We start from the raw sequence: 13,676 nt of genomic DNA on the forward strand, positions 1-13,676 counted from the left end.
ATTGATCTAAATCAATAATGTCCTGTGCTATTTTTGCTCTTATTATTGTCACAAGCTGATGAAACACCTGTGAAAAGCACATGCTGCTCTCTCTCCAAGGACTTCTGACAGAGTTGTGGGCTGCGAGTTTAAAAGGCCGAGATAGCTGCACCTAACTTTGAAGAATAATATGTCTAAACCCATAAAAGAGAATCAAATGGCTGGTGGTTGAAAGACACGCAGTGGAAGCTACCGGATATTTGCTTCTATTTGGTCACCTTCCTCCTGTTCAAAAAGTACGGAGCAACTTTGACACTCAGATTGAACAGCTACAGTATACCCTCCCTGTGTTGTGCTGCACATCCGTTTGATGTGTGCGACTGTGTGTGCGACTCAGTGCTGACGCACTGCACACCAGCCACCAGGGTTTAGTGTCTGACAACTTGTTGTCGTCTATTCTAATCGGCGGAGAGTTTCAGATAAAACTTAATTTATGTGACTTTCTTTTTATCCCAGAGTCGTTTTCTGTAGCAAATGAGAAAGTACAGATTCCATCATATTGCATCTGTCTTTTCCCTCTCTCTCTCTCTCTCTCTCTCTCTCTCTCACACACATTCCGACATAACACGGTTAGAACATAGTTTGAGAAACTTTACAATTCCAAGGACCCCCATAACTCTGAGAGTGTATAAATGGAACCAAATGGACCCTTACTGGTCCAGTAACACTCTCAGAGTCACACATCCGTACGGGGCCTTTTGGAACCCACTCAAGGACACTTTGAGACCCACTAGTGTAGTGAGTGTTTCCAGTGAGCCAACATGCACAATAGTAGCACCCTGACTCTGTTTGACCAGACTGGAACAGAGCCTTCGTTAGTGTCATCGATAACAACTCTGAAGGAAGTTGGAAGAGGCCCGGAAGTAGGAAGAGTTATTTCCATGTGCAATTGTGCATGGAGGGTATTGCTTTTATCACTTCTCTTTGATCACCCGCTTCGAATGGTATGGTAACTTTGCTTGCCTCTTGAAGAGGGCGGTCGCATTCTTTTTCTCTCTCCCTCCCTGTCTGTACTCCCTGCTCAGAGCGTCTCTTCTACACTGTCTCTTCAAAACCCCTGAAACTATCAAAACATGGAACTAATCATGGAATTAGTGTGCTGGTCTCTGTACGTGATGGACAACATTTTTTCATGTAAATTGGGTTCTGGAGAGCCCGCTCAATACCCTGATGGATCTTCCCCCGACTATCAGCGTAGAAGAGGCATATCTATTTGGATTTATGGTTACAGGATTTCTGCTGATTGGGCTGTGCATTGGTCTTGTGTACCGAAGAATTGGAAAAATGGCAACGCTGAACGGAGCCCCTATGCTGCCTGCCATGGCTGAGCTGGGCAGGGCACTTGGGGAGATGCATCAGAAGATGGACACGATCTTGGAACAGGCCAGCGCCCTGCAGATGCATCAGAAGATGGACACGATCTTGGAACAGGCCAGCGCCCTGCAGATGCATCAGAAGATGGACACGATCTTGGAACAGGTCAGCGCCCTGAGAGCCATGACTGACAGAGAGCCATAACGGACATAGAGGAGAAATAGCCATATTGCTATCCCTCGCTCTAAACATGAATCTGGATTCCCCCCAATTGACAATCTCCACAAGAAGAGACAGCGCAAGAAAGGATCCTCTGCCCCCCCCCCCCCCCCCCCCCCCACCCTCCCTGACACCTGTTGTGTCTTTGTCTGGGCCGTGTTCGTCTCCACTGAACCCGCCATGATAACGCAGGACAATGAGGCAACGTGACATGACCTTCGGGAGATATGCCAGGAACACACTTACACAAACACATGGGAAATGAACTTTCCACCGAACTGTTCTCATGGACAAACATGTCCATGAAAACCCGGAAAAAGACCGGATTATAATAATAATATATACGATTTATATAGCGCTTTTCAAGGTATCCAAAGTCGCTTTACAGAACAGAAGTAAAAACAATTTTATTAGAAAACTAGTATAAAGGTTAAAAGGTTAAAAACTAGAAAACAAAATCAAACAAGAAGATTAAGGTTGGCGAACATTAAGTTAAGTTTGGGACCGCGCTGCTACGTGCTTGTGGTTATGTTTAGGTGAGTGTATGAGGTGGCTTGTTGTTTCTCAGTAGGCACAGCAGTAGACCAAAACGACCGGATTAAGGTTGGCGAACATGCGTTTGGGTTGAGACGCGCTGCGACGTGCTTGCGGTTATGTTTAGGTCGTTTTCAGTAGGCTCCGAGTCCCAGCATGTGCAGTAGGCCGATAAGATCGGTTAACGCTTTATCAATGCCAATCGCAGCTAGTAGGCTCCCAGACTGCATGCAGTAGGTCGATAAGATCGGCTTGATAAGTAACCTACTGGGAATTATCGGTTGATTTTCACTCGAACGCGCTGCTTTGATAGCAGTTATATGATAACCTTATTCGAATACCAACACCTCCCCCTCTGTCTGTGTGTGTGTGTGTGTGTGTGTGTGTGTGTGTGTGTGTGTGTGTGTGTGTGTGTGTGTGTGTGTGTGTGTGTGTTTAGTCACCGCTGTTCTCTGAGTGGTGAAGACTTGAATCGTCAGTGGTGTAAACCTGACCCTGTCCTCAGTCCAACCATCTACCACGCCAAGGGCTTCCTCTACCACCTCAACAGCACAGGAAGCACCCCATTGGTGAGCGGCTGCACACACGCACGCAATAGAAACTATCGATCATTGTCTTGCAGATCATTCTATTGATTACTTTACTTTACTAATTGAAAGAGAAAAAATCCGATCTACAAGCTCACAACAAGTTGCACCGCGACTTGTTGTGGATCTACTTGTTGCTATTTTCTATTTGACAAAATGATGACATTGATCAATTCATTATCCATTATTTTACTAACTGATAAATTGTGGATCTTTTATTAGGATTAGGTTGATTAACTGACTCACTCACTCTCTCACTCCAGTCACTAACCTTGACGCCCTCAGACCGAATCTCACTTTGTTTCCTATTTGAGTTCCTAAAAGCAGGATATGAATGACGAGTCTGTCGCACCATTAGACAACGAGCACATTTTTCCATGTCAATGCCAAGCTAATTTACAGCTAAATTAATGGAAGATTATGTCAATTAACACTCACAATGCCTGCACTCCATTATTTTAGTCAGTAGAAGGTTGAGGTGTGTGCGTGCAGCGTGTGTGCGTGTGTGTTTCTGGATGAAACTAAAATAACACATGCAGTTAATTGACCTTGATTGGCTTATGCTTAATTGGTCTAAATCAGAATGGCCTGTGTTAATTTGTGCTCTTGACTTTGGATTATTGTCATAGGCTGATTGATGTCACACCTGTACAAACCGTGTAACTGTATTGTTGCTGTCAGGCAGAAACCTTGTATCTCCATCTTTCAACTGTTTATGTTTTTTCGTAAATGCATGACCACTTGATCATACAAGAGTATCGCACAAAAGTGGTGAGAATAGCCCTACGCATTGTGAGCTTGAAGTTCTGCTATTTACATTACAAAAAAAAGAAAAAAACATTGCTTTCCAATGTTTAATGTGGACAAGCGACAGGAGAATGGTATTTTGCACCAGATGTATTATGCGTCTGTTATGGATGTGACGAAGAGACGAGATATACTTTATGTATCCCCGAAGGGAAATTGAGGCTTTATGGCAGCATAATGTGATGAAATAAATAATACAAGACAAACAGAACACGCCATCAGACACAGATGGACAACAATAATCTGATTCTGAGAGGGTGTGGGTTGCAAGTTCACAAGGCTTAGATAGTACACCTTTGAATAAGAATATGTCTAAACGCATGGAGAATATCAAATAGCTGTAGTTGAAAGATGAGCAGTGACCTACAGTATATATATTTTTCCAGACTGTCTGTCTGTCTGTCTGTCTGTCTGTCTGTCTGTCTGTCTGTCTGTCTGTTTCAATATGAGTACACAGTATGCCGTGTCTGTCTCTTTCAATGTGTACACACAGTGTGATTTGTTTAACTGTATTGTGTGTGTGTGTGTGTGTGTGTGTGTGTGTGTGTGTGTGTGTGTGTGTGTGTGTGTGTGTGTGTGTGTGTGTGTGTGTGTGTGTGTGTGCGCTTGGGGGGGTGCGTGTGCGTGTGTCCAGGTGTTCTGTGACTATCACGGTCACTCCAGGAAGAAGAATGTGTTCCTGTATGGCTGCAGCATTAAGGAGACTCTGTGGCAGTCTGGCTCTGAAACTGTAGGACTGAAGGAGGACCCTGGATACAGGGTGACTGCTACACGCACGCACGCGCGCGCACACACACACACACACACACACACACACACACACACACACACACACACACACACACACACACACACACACACACACACACGTACCTGTACTAGATTGTATGTTGTATTTCATGTAACATCTGCACCTGTGTGAACTGAGCGGTGCAACTACTGTATACGTTTATTGTTATAGTTACTAGGTACTAGGTACTGTACTGTACTTTGGCCCTATATGGGCCTCATGGCTCGGCAAGGCTTACTTTTAACATGGTTGTATAACTGTACCGCTGTACATTTAGCAAACTGTTAATCAATCAATCAATCAATCAATCAATCAATCAATCTCTTTCTCTTTCTCTTTCTCTCTCTCTAGACTATCCCTAAAACATTGGATCGTCTCGCTCCAGCCTTCTCTTTCAACAGCTGCAATTATCAGGTAATGATGATAATCCCCCCCACACACACACACACACACACACGTATAATAAGGTACATTATTATAAAATAAACCCTGACAGGGGATAGCGGTAATCCCACTTATTACTTTTGTGAGAGAAATCAATAATTAATTTTAGATGACATTATTGTAGGAGAGCTTCTAAAGTGTCTGCGTCCGTTACTGATACAGTTGATCTGCTTAAATCAGGGAATAATAGATGGCATAATGCCACAGAGCAGTGTAATAACGTCACACTAAACCCTCCTGATCTCAACATACTTTTCAAAATATTGTATGTTCAAAAAATATATAACAAAACCAAAGTTATTTTCTTCAAGGCTGCCTTCTACCTTCCAGGTGGAGAAGTCTCGTTCTGCCACAGCCAGGGTGGTGGTCTGGAGGGAGATCGGTGTTCTGAGAAGTTATACCATGGAGAGCACTTACAATGGCTGTGACCAAGGAATATACAAGGTGTGTGTGTGTGTGTGTGTGTGTGTGTGTGTGTGTGTGTGTGTGTGTGTGTGTGTGTGTGTGTGTGTGTGTGTGTGTGTGTGTGTGTGTGTGTGTGTGTGTGTGTGTGTGTGTGTGTGTGTGTGTGTGTGTGTGTGTGTGTGTGTGCGCGCGCGCGCTGGACCTGATCACCCCTACAGTATATCTCTATATATGGAGCTCAGCTGGCCTGTTCTGACATCATAATGACTGTTCTGACATCATAATGACTGTTCTGACATCTGCATAGACTCCATATTTGGGCATGCCTGAGGAAGAAATCCATATATGGGCATAAAAGGTACACAGACATAATAACTGGGTGGGGCATTCATTTCCAACTTGCATCGTTCCAAGTAGGCCACTGCCCCACGGGCACCTCTCTAGTTTAGAAGAATAATGTATGCCGTTTTCTCCACGTTATAGGTGGATGCATAAGGTCTCCGTGTAGATTGTGACATGGACCTAATTTGAGCATTTTAATTAGAGTCTGGAATCTTTCACTTTCTATTGATAAAAAGCTGTTTTTTCAATTGTGGACGGGAACAGCAAAGCTATTCAACTGTGATTCTCCACTATCTAATTAATAGCAAACGTCCTGAGATTGTCACGACTCTTGAGCAGACGACAGAGGCAGAATAGGACACAAAGAGAGAGGAGTGAGGAGAGGAGAGGTGGAGGTTTTCAAAGAGATGATTTACATTATAAAGCCTGTGCACTGATCTGACCATCAGTATTCATAATGAGAAGAGGAAGACAACATCATCATCATCAATAGTCTGATCATCAAATAGTCCAGGAATTATTTGTTCAATGCTGATTGTGCTCTACTACACCTATGATACGATCTTGTCTGTTGTTTAGGTCAATGGTAGTCAACCTTTTCAGGCAGTAACCCCCTCCCCCCCAGACCCCCCACGCCGGCAAGCACTCAAGCATTCAATTTTGTTTGACTTGGTTCCACAGATAAATATTGTGAAACTAGCAGATCTGCAAGTTCACAACGCCTCGCAGGCTATTTTAACATTTCCCCCCCCCCATTACCTTATATTATTTGACAATTTGTCCAATAATGTTTGACCAGTTTTTATGGTATAGTTTGTTGATTTTGATACAGTAATGGTCATCTTTTTTTTTAGGTATTACAAAGTTCTTAAATTTCTACTTTGGGGATTTTGGGGACCCCCCAAAATCATGTGGGGACCCCCTGCGGGTCCAGGCCCATGGTTGAGAACCACTGGTTTAGAAACACTAAGAATGTGATTCATAGGTATAGCATTGTGTTTAGACAGATACTAGATGTGACGTTTACCTGGTATCCATACAGTTACCTTGAAGCACTACATTGTTTTCTCTGCACTCTATTTTTGTCTTTTATTAACCCATTCTGACCGGGCACCCATTTTGGTGTCAGCATCATGTTATGCTTTAGCTATTTAAAAATAGCAGATCTACAAGCTCATATCGCGCCACCGAGTGGCGCGATACGAGCTTGTAGGTCTGCTATTTTTGAAAAATCGAAGAGCGACTGATATTTTTAGAATCTGATCTCAGGTCAGAATGGGTTCATCAGACCAGTGTGTGTCCGGCGGAAACCTCGTATGAATCTGATCTCAGGTCAGAATGGGTAACCCTATGATTTGTTGAATAGGGGTCAGGTCATTTACTAGTTCAGGGGGGACGGGAGGTCGGCAGCCTAATGCATATCAAACTGAGGGTCCTTGTTATGGCCCCCGGGTCGTAATAGTCCTTCTTATGGAAAGGTTGAGATTCACTGCTGTGAGGCATGTCTGCCCACATTATCATCGATCTACCATGTTATACAAACATGAAGGGAACGTGAGCTGAGCACCAGAGACCCAATGAATCATTATGAATCGTTGCCTAGGAAACGGTTGCATCGCCACCAACAGCTGAAACACAAACTTTGATATTTGAAAATCACATCAAAACAAACATTGAAAAATAGGAGGGGCTAGCGCCCCTCAAAAACAATCATTGTTTTTTATTTATTTGTATTAATTAATTTGACAGGGACAAAAATAGGATACAAAAATAAAGTCATAAAACACGAAACCATTACCGTTGCATTTTGTTTGGGGTTTCTATAGCCGAGTCTATTCTGAGACACCTGTCCCTGGTAAGGCCTTTCTGTACGTTATAAGTTCTGTCCTTGGTTCACTTTGGGACAGACTTTGATTCATTGAAGGGCTTCTTGGGGTAAAATCACGACAATAACTAATTATTTTTTCTATCTATCTGGCCGCTATAATCGTCTATCATCTCTGCCACTTTTCTAATGAACAAGCTTCTAAACACAGTTCACATTCCACATTTATTTTTTACTGAACAATGCAAATCATTTCAAGTATTAATGAGTTCCATACATTTTCACATACTGCTTTCCCTTAAAAATAATGTTATCATTTAAGCCACTGTTTCTCCTAGTGGGTTCCGCTGACCCCCAATGACCCTTATGGGTCCAACTCCATTCGTTCCCATCTCACAGTTATGGCCCATTATGACCTGAGGTGGATTCTGCAAATGTCTTTTATTTGCTAGTTTTCCTATCAGTGGTTCTCAAACTTTTTCATTTCAAGGACCCACCAAATTTATATGCATTTGGCCATGGACCACAATCTCAAAATGTGTCATTTTAGATGTTAGCTACATATATTATAATTATAGCGCATTGGTTGGCTATTCAAAAATAGCAGATCTATTAATAATGAACAAACAAGTGACTCAGCAAATACAGATGGGGAAAATAGAGCTATATACTGAAGGTGGAAGGCCAGAACAAAACTGGATTAAACTGGAGTCATTTCATCAGTGGCTCCCTGATAGATGTTCACCACTGCTGATGAATATCTCCACTTTGTGTGTCTCTCTTTATTCAATACATCATAACAAGAAACCTAAGAATCATTCCTCTGTGGCATTACGGAGGAATGAGTTTGTCTTCACAGTCCTCCGGGAGTTTGTCTTTGGAAGCTATTGCACAAAGTTCTGATGCATTACCCTCATTTATCCTAGAGCTCCACTACAGTAGCATGCTAAAGGACTTTAGTTCACTCCAAAAATTACTTATTTTATCCCATTCTGACCGGGCACCCATTTTGGTGTTAGCATCATGTTATGCTTTATCTATTGAAAAATAGCAGATCTACAAGCTCATATCGCGCCACCGAGTGGCGCGATACGAGCTTGTAGGTCTGCTATTTTTGAAAAATCGAAGAGCGACTGACATTTTTAGAATCTGATCTCAGGTCAGAATGGGTCCATCAGGACCAGTGTGTGTCCGGCGGAAACCTCGTATGAATCTGATCTCAGGTCAGAATGGGTTATACACCCCACGAAGCCTTGAATTCATGGAGATTAGTGTGGTTTCCTAACAGGGCACTTGAATCACTTGTAATTCTGAAGAATGTAAGAATTGTTGTGCATCTCCCGACGATAGGTGTGAACGCTTTTGCCGACGTCATGGGGGACCATTTAAACCATGCATGCTGTAGTTTGCTACTAACAGAAATTTGCATGCACCAGGGCTGCCAAAGTAGGCTATCTTTTGTTGTTTTTCTTGTTTTTTCGCCCACTCTCTTCGAAGTAAGACTGGGTAAGCTGAGCTCTAAACTGACGGCCCGCATGGCCCAATAGACGCTACGCCGGTGCATTGTCGTAAGCCATATCTAGTATTTTTTATTAAATCCACAGACTCAACTGACTTCAGTTTCCAGCATTTTTGCCATAAACTCATATTTGCCATCTTTGTTTATTTATTATTTCCACTTTACGTGTCCAACAGCCACAGCCAAAGGCTCTGCGGTGACATTTAAGTCTATTATTAATTCCTATCTCTGACAAATCAGCTTTTCTGAGTGCAGGCAGGATGTTTATCTGCATAACATTATTCTGAGCACACTCCATTTTTATATTCATCTTTTTTTTCTTTTTTTTTGTGCAGGTGTTAGGCTTCCATGGGGGGGGGGGGGGGGGGGGTATAGAAGGATGAAATAAGTTATATTTTACTAAAGGAAATGTGAAGGACATGGAAAGTTAATTCTTTCTCTGTCAAGTCCGCCGTATATATACGTACCCCCCAGCTAGGGGACGTTATTTGCTTGGTCCGTATATATTTGGACCCCGACCTATACTCCGTGTATATAATGCTTGAGCCCTACGGCAGCTTTTAACATTGATCCGGTTGCTATGCAACGCCTCCGTCACCACCATCTGATCTCCGTTTACATCGGTTACGAGCAGGATTTTCAAACCTCCATAAGTCGGAATCCAGGAGAGTTGTCCTTGGTGGATCTTCAGCCATCCAAAGTTCGGATGTAATTTGTGACTTTGTACTGCGTCACTCCCGACATGTAAATTATTCTGGCGAGAGGTAAACACTGCAGTGCTTGTGCTAATGATACTAAAGTGTGTGTGTTGAGTGTGTGTATGGGGCAGAGGGGTGGGAAAACTCCTCTAAACCCTCTTATGGCTATTGACGTAATTTACGTAATGAATGACGTAAGCAAAATGTAGCAACCTTTAGATGTAATCTACCTAAAACCGGCCGAAATCCGCTCGCACACACGCTCGCGGTCTTTATGTGCATCCCTGCGTAAAATGCGATATTTGGGGCTTGATTAGAGCTTAATTTGACTTAATAACTTAGTTATTAAAATAAACGATGATAGCTTAGCATCCCGGACATCTGACTGTGTAGCACAGTGCAGAAAGATAGCGGATGTTGATGTTCTGTTAACAGAACTGCCACCATCAGGACTAATACTATAGGATTACCGTGTTAGAATGAGATTTTGGGCTGTATTTTGCGTGTCTTAAGTACCAGGTCTTATTCCCTAACTTGAGTAAACTAAAGATCTGGAGGCGTGATCAATGCTCTTTGGCCACTAAGAATAGCCAAATGGCATTGATCACGCCTCCAGGTCTTTAGCTTACTCAAGTTAGGGAATAAGACCTGGTACTTAAGACACGCAAAATACAGCCCATAGTGTGTGATGCATCAGTCTTGTCCACTAATGGAGTTGGAACAACTGATGTTCAGGAGGCGGAGAAACACACTTTGACCATGCCCTCATGCCATCCTCCGCCCTCCTTGCCAATCTACCCAGCCTACTTATACCCGCCTCAGACAACCCAGCATCCTCTATGCTTTTCGTATGCTCGTACACGCCACAACGCACGTACACATACACATACTAGCAACAGAAACAAAAAACCAGCAACACGAAACCAGCGGCTCACCTGCCATGGTTTATTCCACCTCGGAGGACGATCCTCCCACGGACGGACAGGGGAGCCCAACGCTCATACCTGACACTGACACGTCCAGCGACGATGACAGCCGTCCCACCACAGCCCCCCAGACCGCCGTCTCTCAGCCATCCAGGCTCAGCCTTATCCGGAGCCGCATTCGGGACCGCATCCGAAAGCTCCGCTCCGAGAAGAGGAAGGGTCGTGAGACTCGCCACCAACCACCGGCACCAGCCCTCCCTCCACCCACCCAGGCGACCCTGCGCTCCAGGCGCGTCCTCACCGCCACCCGCAGCTCCGCCGCTTCGCAACCTCCCAGCAACCCAAGCCCGCCACAACCCGCCATCTCCGACTGGACGGTAGTAGGACTTCACAAGCAGCTCCGCTTGCTCAACGTTCCGTTTGTCCGCTCCACCAACAAGGCGGGTTTGTTCAAACTTTTCTGCGACAGCACCAACAACAACAACAACGCAACTCCTTCAACTTCCTCAAACACGGCGCCCACCGATGACGTCACGAGGCGCGCTCCCAGCGCGGCCACCACCGATGACGTCACCCGCCGGTCCAAGCGGTCCCGCGTCATCCCCACCTCTCTTCCCCCCCCCACCTTCAGTGTTGGGTATTTACATTATATTTGAATTACTTTCTGCTTAGTTAATTAATTATGGTCAATTTACAAGCATTGAGTTATGTAGTGCCGGTTGCCCAATACTGCTCGGTGTTGGGCGTCTTGCATTATATTCAGATTACTTACTGCTTAATTAGTTGACCGTGGTTGGTTTACAGGCATTAAGTTACGTGGTGTTAGTTACCCAACGCTGCCCGGCGTTGGGTGGCTTGCATTACTTTCAGATTACTTTCTGCTTGAATTAATTTTCGTAATTGATTTACAAGCATTAAGTTACGTAGTGTTAGTTACCCAACACTGCCCTCCTCTAACTCCCCCCCCCCCCCCCCCCTCCATTCCTACCTCACTTCTCTCCACTTTCCCCAAACAGCACAATTCCAACCAGCTCAACCACCCCCCTCCCCCCCGCCATCACAATCCCTCCATTCAGCCAGACCCCCCCAAACCCCCCCACCTCAGTGCCTGCCCCCCACACCCTCACGTCCCTCCTTTCCCTCTTGACCTCCTCCCTCTCGTCCTCCGCCGCGCAGCCCGCACCCCCCCCCCCACCCCCCCCCCCCCACCCCCCCCCCCCCCCCCCCCCCCCCCCCCACTCAAACTCCCCCCGTCCCCCCTTCCATCGCCACTCTCGTGGCTGCTTTGATCCAGGCCTTCCCTCAGGCTCTCCCAGCCTACCCGCCCTCCCAGGTCCCCCCTCCCCCCCTTATGGCTTCTCCTGCCGAGGTTCCCCCCGCCCCCCTCATGGCTTCTCCTGCCGAGGTTCTCCCCGCCCCCCTCATGGCTTCTCCTGCCGAGGTTCTCCCCGCCCACCTCATGGCTTCTCCTGCCGAGGTTCCCCCCACCCACCTCATGGCTTCTCCTGCCGAGGCTCCACCCACCGTCCCCCTGGCTTCTCCTGCCTTCCCACAGGCTCACCCTGCCTACCCTCACCTCCCGGCTACCTACCACCCTACGCTGGTTCTCCCCAGCGTCCTTTCCGACCCCTCCTACCCTCTCCCCCCCCGTCCTCCCAACTTCTCTCTCTCCACAGCAACCCCAGCAGTCGTCCCGCCCAACGCCCCAGCAAGAAACCCCCAGAACATCAGCGCCGCCCTCCGGAACCAGATTCTCTCAGGTAACGACATCGACCTGGCCACCCTCCTCCGTCCCTCCACCACCAACTCAGAATCCCGCATAATCGAGTGCGGAGACCTCGCCATCCAACTCCGCAACCCCACCCCTTCACGCTCCGCCATCCTCACCGTCGCCGAGTTCGGCCTGGCATTCTCACTATTCAGAGACGTCATCTGCTCCACCTACCCAGCCCGGCGCCAGGAGCTGGACGACTACCACACCACCATCCTAGACCTAGCCGTGAGGTTCGGCGGCTCACTCTTCCTAGAGTACCACCGCCAGTTCTCCGCCACCGCCGCAGCAAGGCTCCACCAGCTCAACACCGCCACATACTGGGGTCAACTAGACCTGGAACTCTACTGCCGGATATTCGCAGGAAGGCTCGCCATCGCCTGTAATCTGTGCGGCAACCCCACCCACCCCGCCAGCCAGTGCGTCCACGCCGCCACCCGCACCCCCGCCACCAGCCAGTACCCTGCCGCCAGTCAGCACGTCCACACCGCCGCCAAACCCACCACCAAACCCACCACCAAACCCACCACCAAACCAGCTTCCAGTCTTCCCCCCCTCCTCGCCATCGGCGCCCCGCCCCCACAACGAACCCCCCAATACCCAGCTTCCAAACAAACAACTGACGTACGTGGCCGCCCAGTCCTTTACTGTGGCACCGAGGCAATTTGCAACAATTTCAACGGCATAGGCTGCTCCGCTTCAGTCTGCAGGATGCTCCATGTATGCACCCACTGCGGGGGCGCCCATGCCCGCCCTTCCTGCCCCCAACACCCCACCAATCCCTCCAGACCCAGCTGACTACTCCGGCACCTCTCCACCCCCATCAACATCCCCGCCCTGGCCGCCGCACTATCACGCCACCCAGACCCCGCAACCGCCTGCTTCCTCCTCGGAGGCCTGAACTACGGCTTCTCCCCCGGCCTCATCACCCTACCCACCAACAGCCACATCTGCCAAAACCTCCAGTCCGCCATCACCGACCCCGACTCCGTCACCACCCTGCTCACAAAAGAAGTAAATAACGGATTCATGATCGGCCCATTTTCCACCCCACCATTCCCCATCTACCGCATCAGCCCCCTCGGCATCGCCACCCGGAAATATTCAGGAAAAAAGAGGATCATCCTCGACCTCTCCTCCCCCCACGGCACCTCCACCCCCAGCATCAACAGCCTCATCCCCAGCCCCCCATTCTCCATGCAGTACGCCACCATAGATGGCGCCATAAACCTCATCCGACTCGCCGGCCAAGGCGCCCAGCTGGCCAAAGCCGACGTCACCGCAGCTTTCAAAGTCCTCCCCCTCCACCCCGACAGCTGGCATCTTTTTGGGGTCTTCTGGCAGGACGCTTACTACTTCGCCGTCCGCCTCACCTTTGGCTGCAGGAGCAGCCCAAAGCTGTTTGACACCCTCGCCGAAGCCCTTTGCTGGATCCTCATCAACAACTGCAAGCTCC

General features: G+C 47.4%; 1 protein-coding gene across 3 annotated transcripts in view; it reads left to right on the top strand.

Annotated features, from left to right (window-relative positions):
- Window positions 1-13,676, top strand: part of agbl1 (AGBL carboxypeptidase 1) — a 200,457-nt gene that overhangs the window by 141,415 nt on the left and 45,366 nt on the right. For all 3 annotated transcript variants that reach the window (XM_083762454.1, XM_083762455.1, XM_083762456.1), the window contains exons 22-25: window positions 2,546-2,675; window positions 4,135-4,260; window positions 4,642-4,704; window positions 5,065-5,178. In XM_083762454.1, the coding sequence (XP_083618580.1) occupies window positions 2,546-2,675; window positions 4,135-4,260; window positions 4,642-4,704; window positions 5,065-5,178 (433 nt within the window). The remainder of the gene's footprint in view (window positions 1-2,545; window positions 2,676-4,134; window positions 4,261-4,641; window positions 4,705-5,064; window positions 5,179-13,676) is intronic.

This window comes from Protomyctophum parallelum (assembly GCF_964188405.1).
Source record: "Protomyctophum parallelum genome assembly, chromosome: 4".
NCBI classification, from domain to species: Eukaryota; Metazoa; Chordata; class Actinopteri; order Myctophiformes; family Myctophidae; genus Protomyctophum; species Protomyctophum parallelum.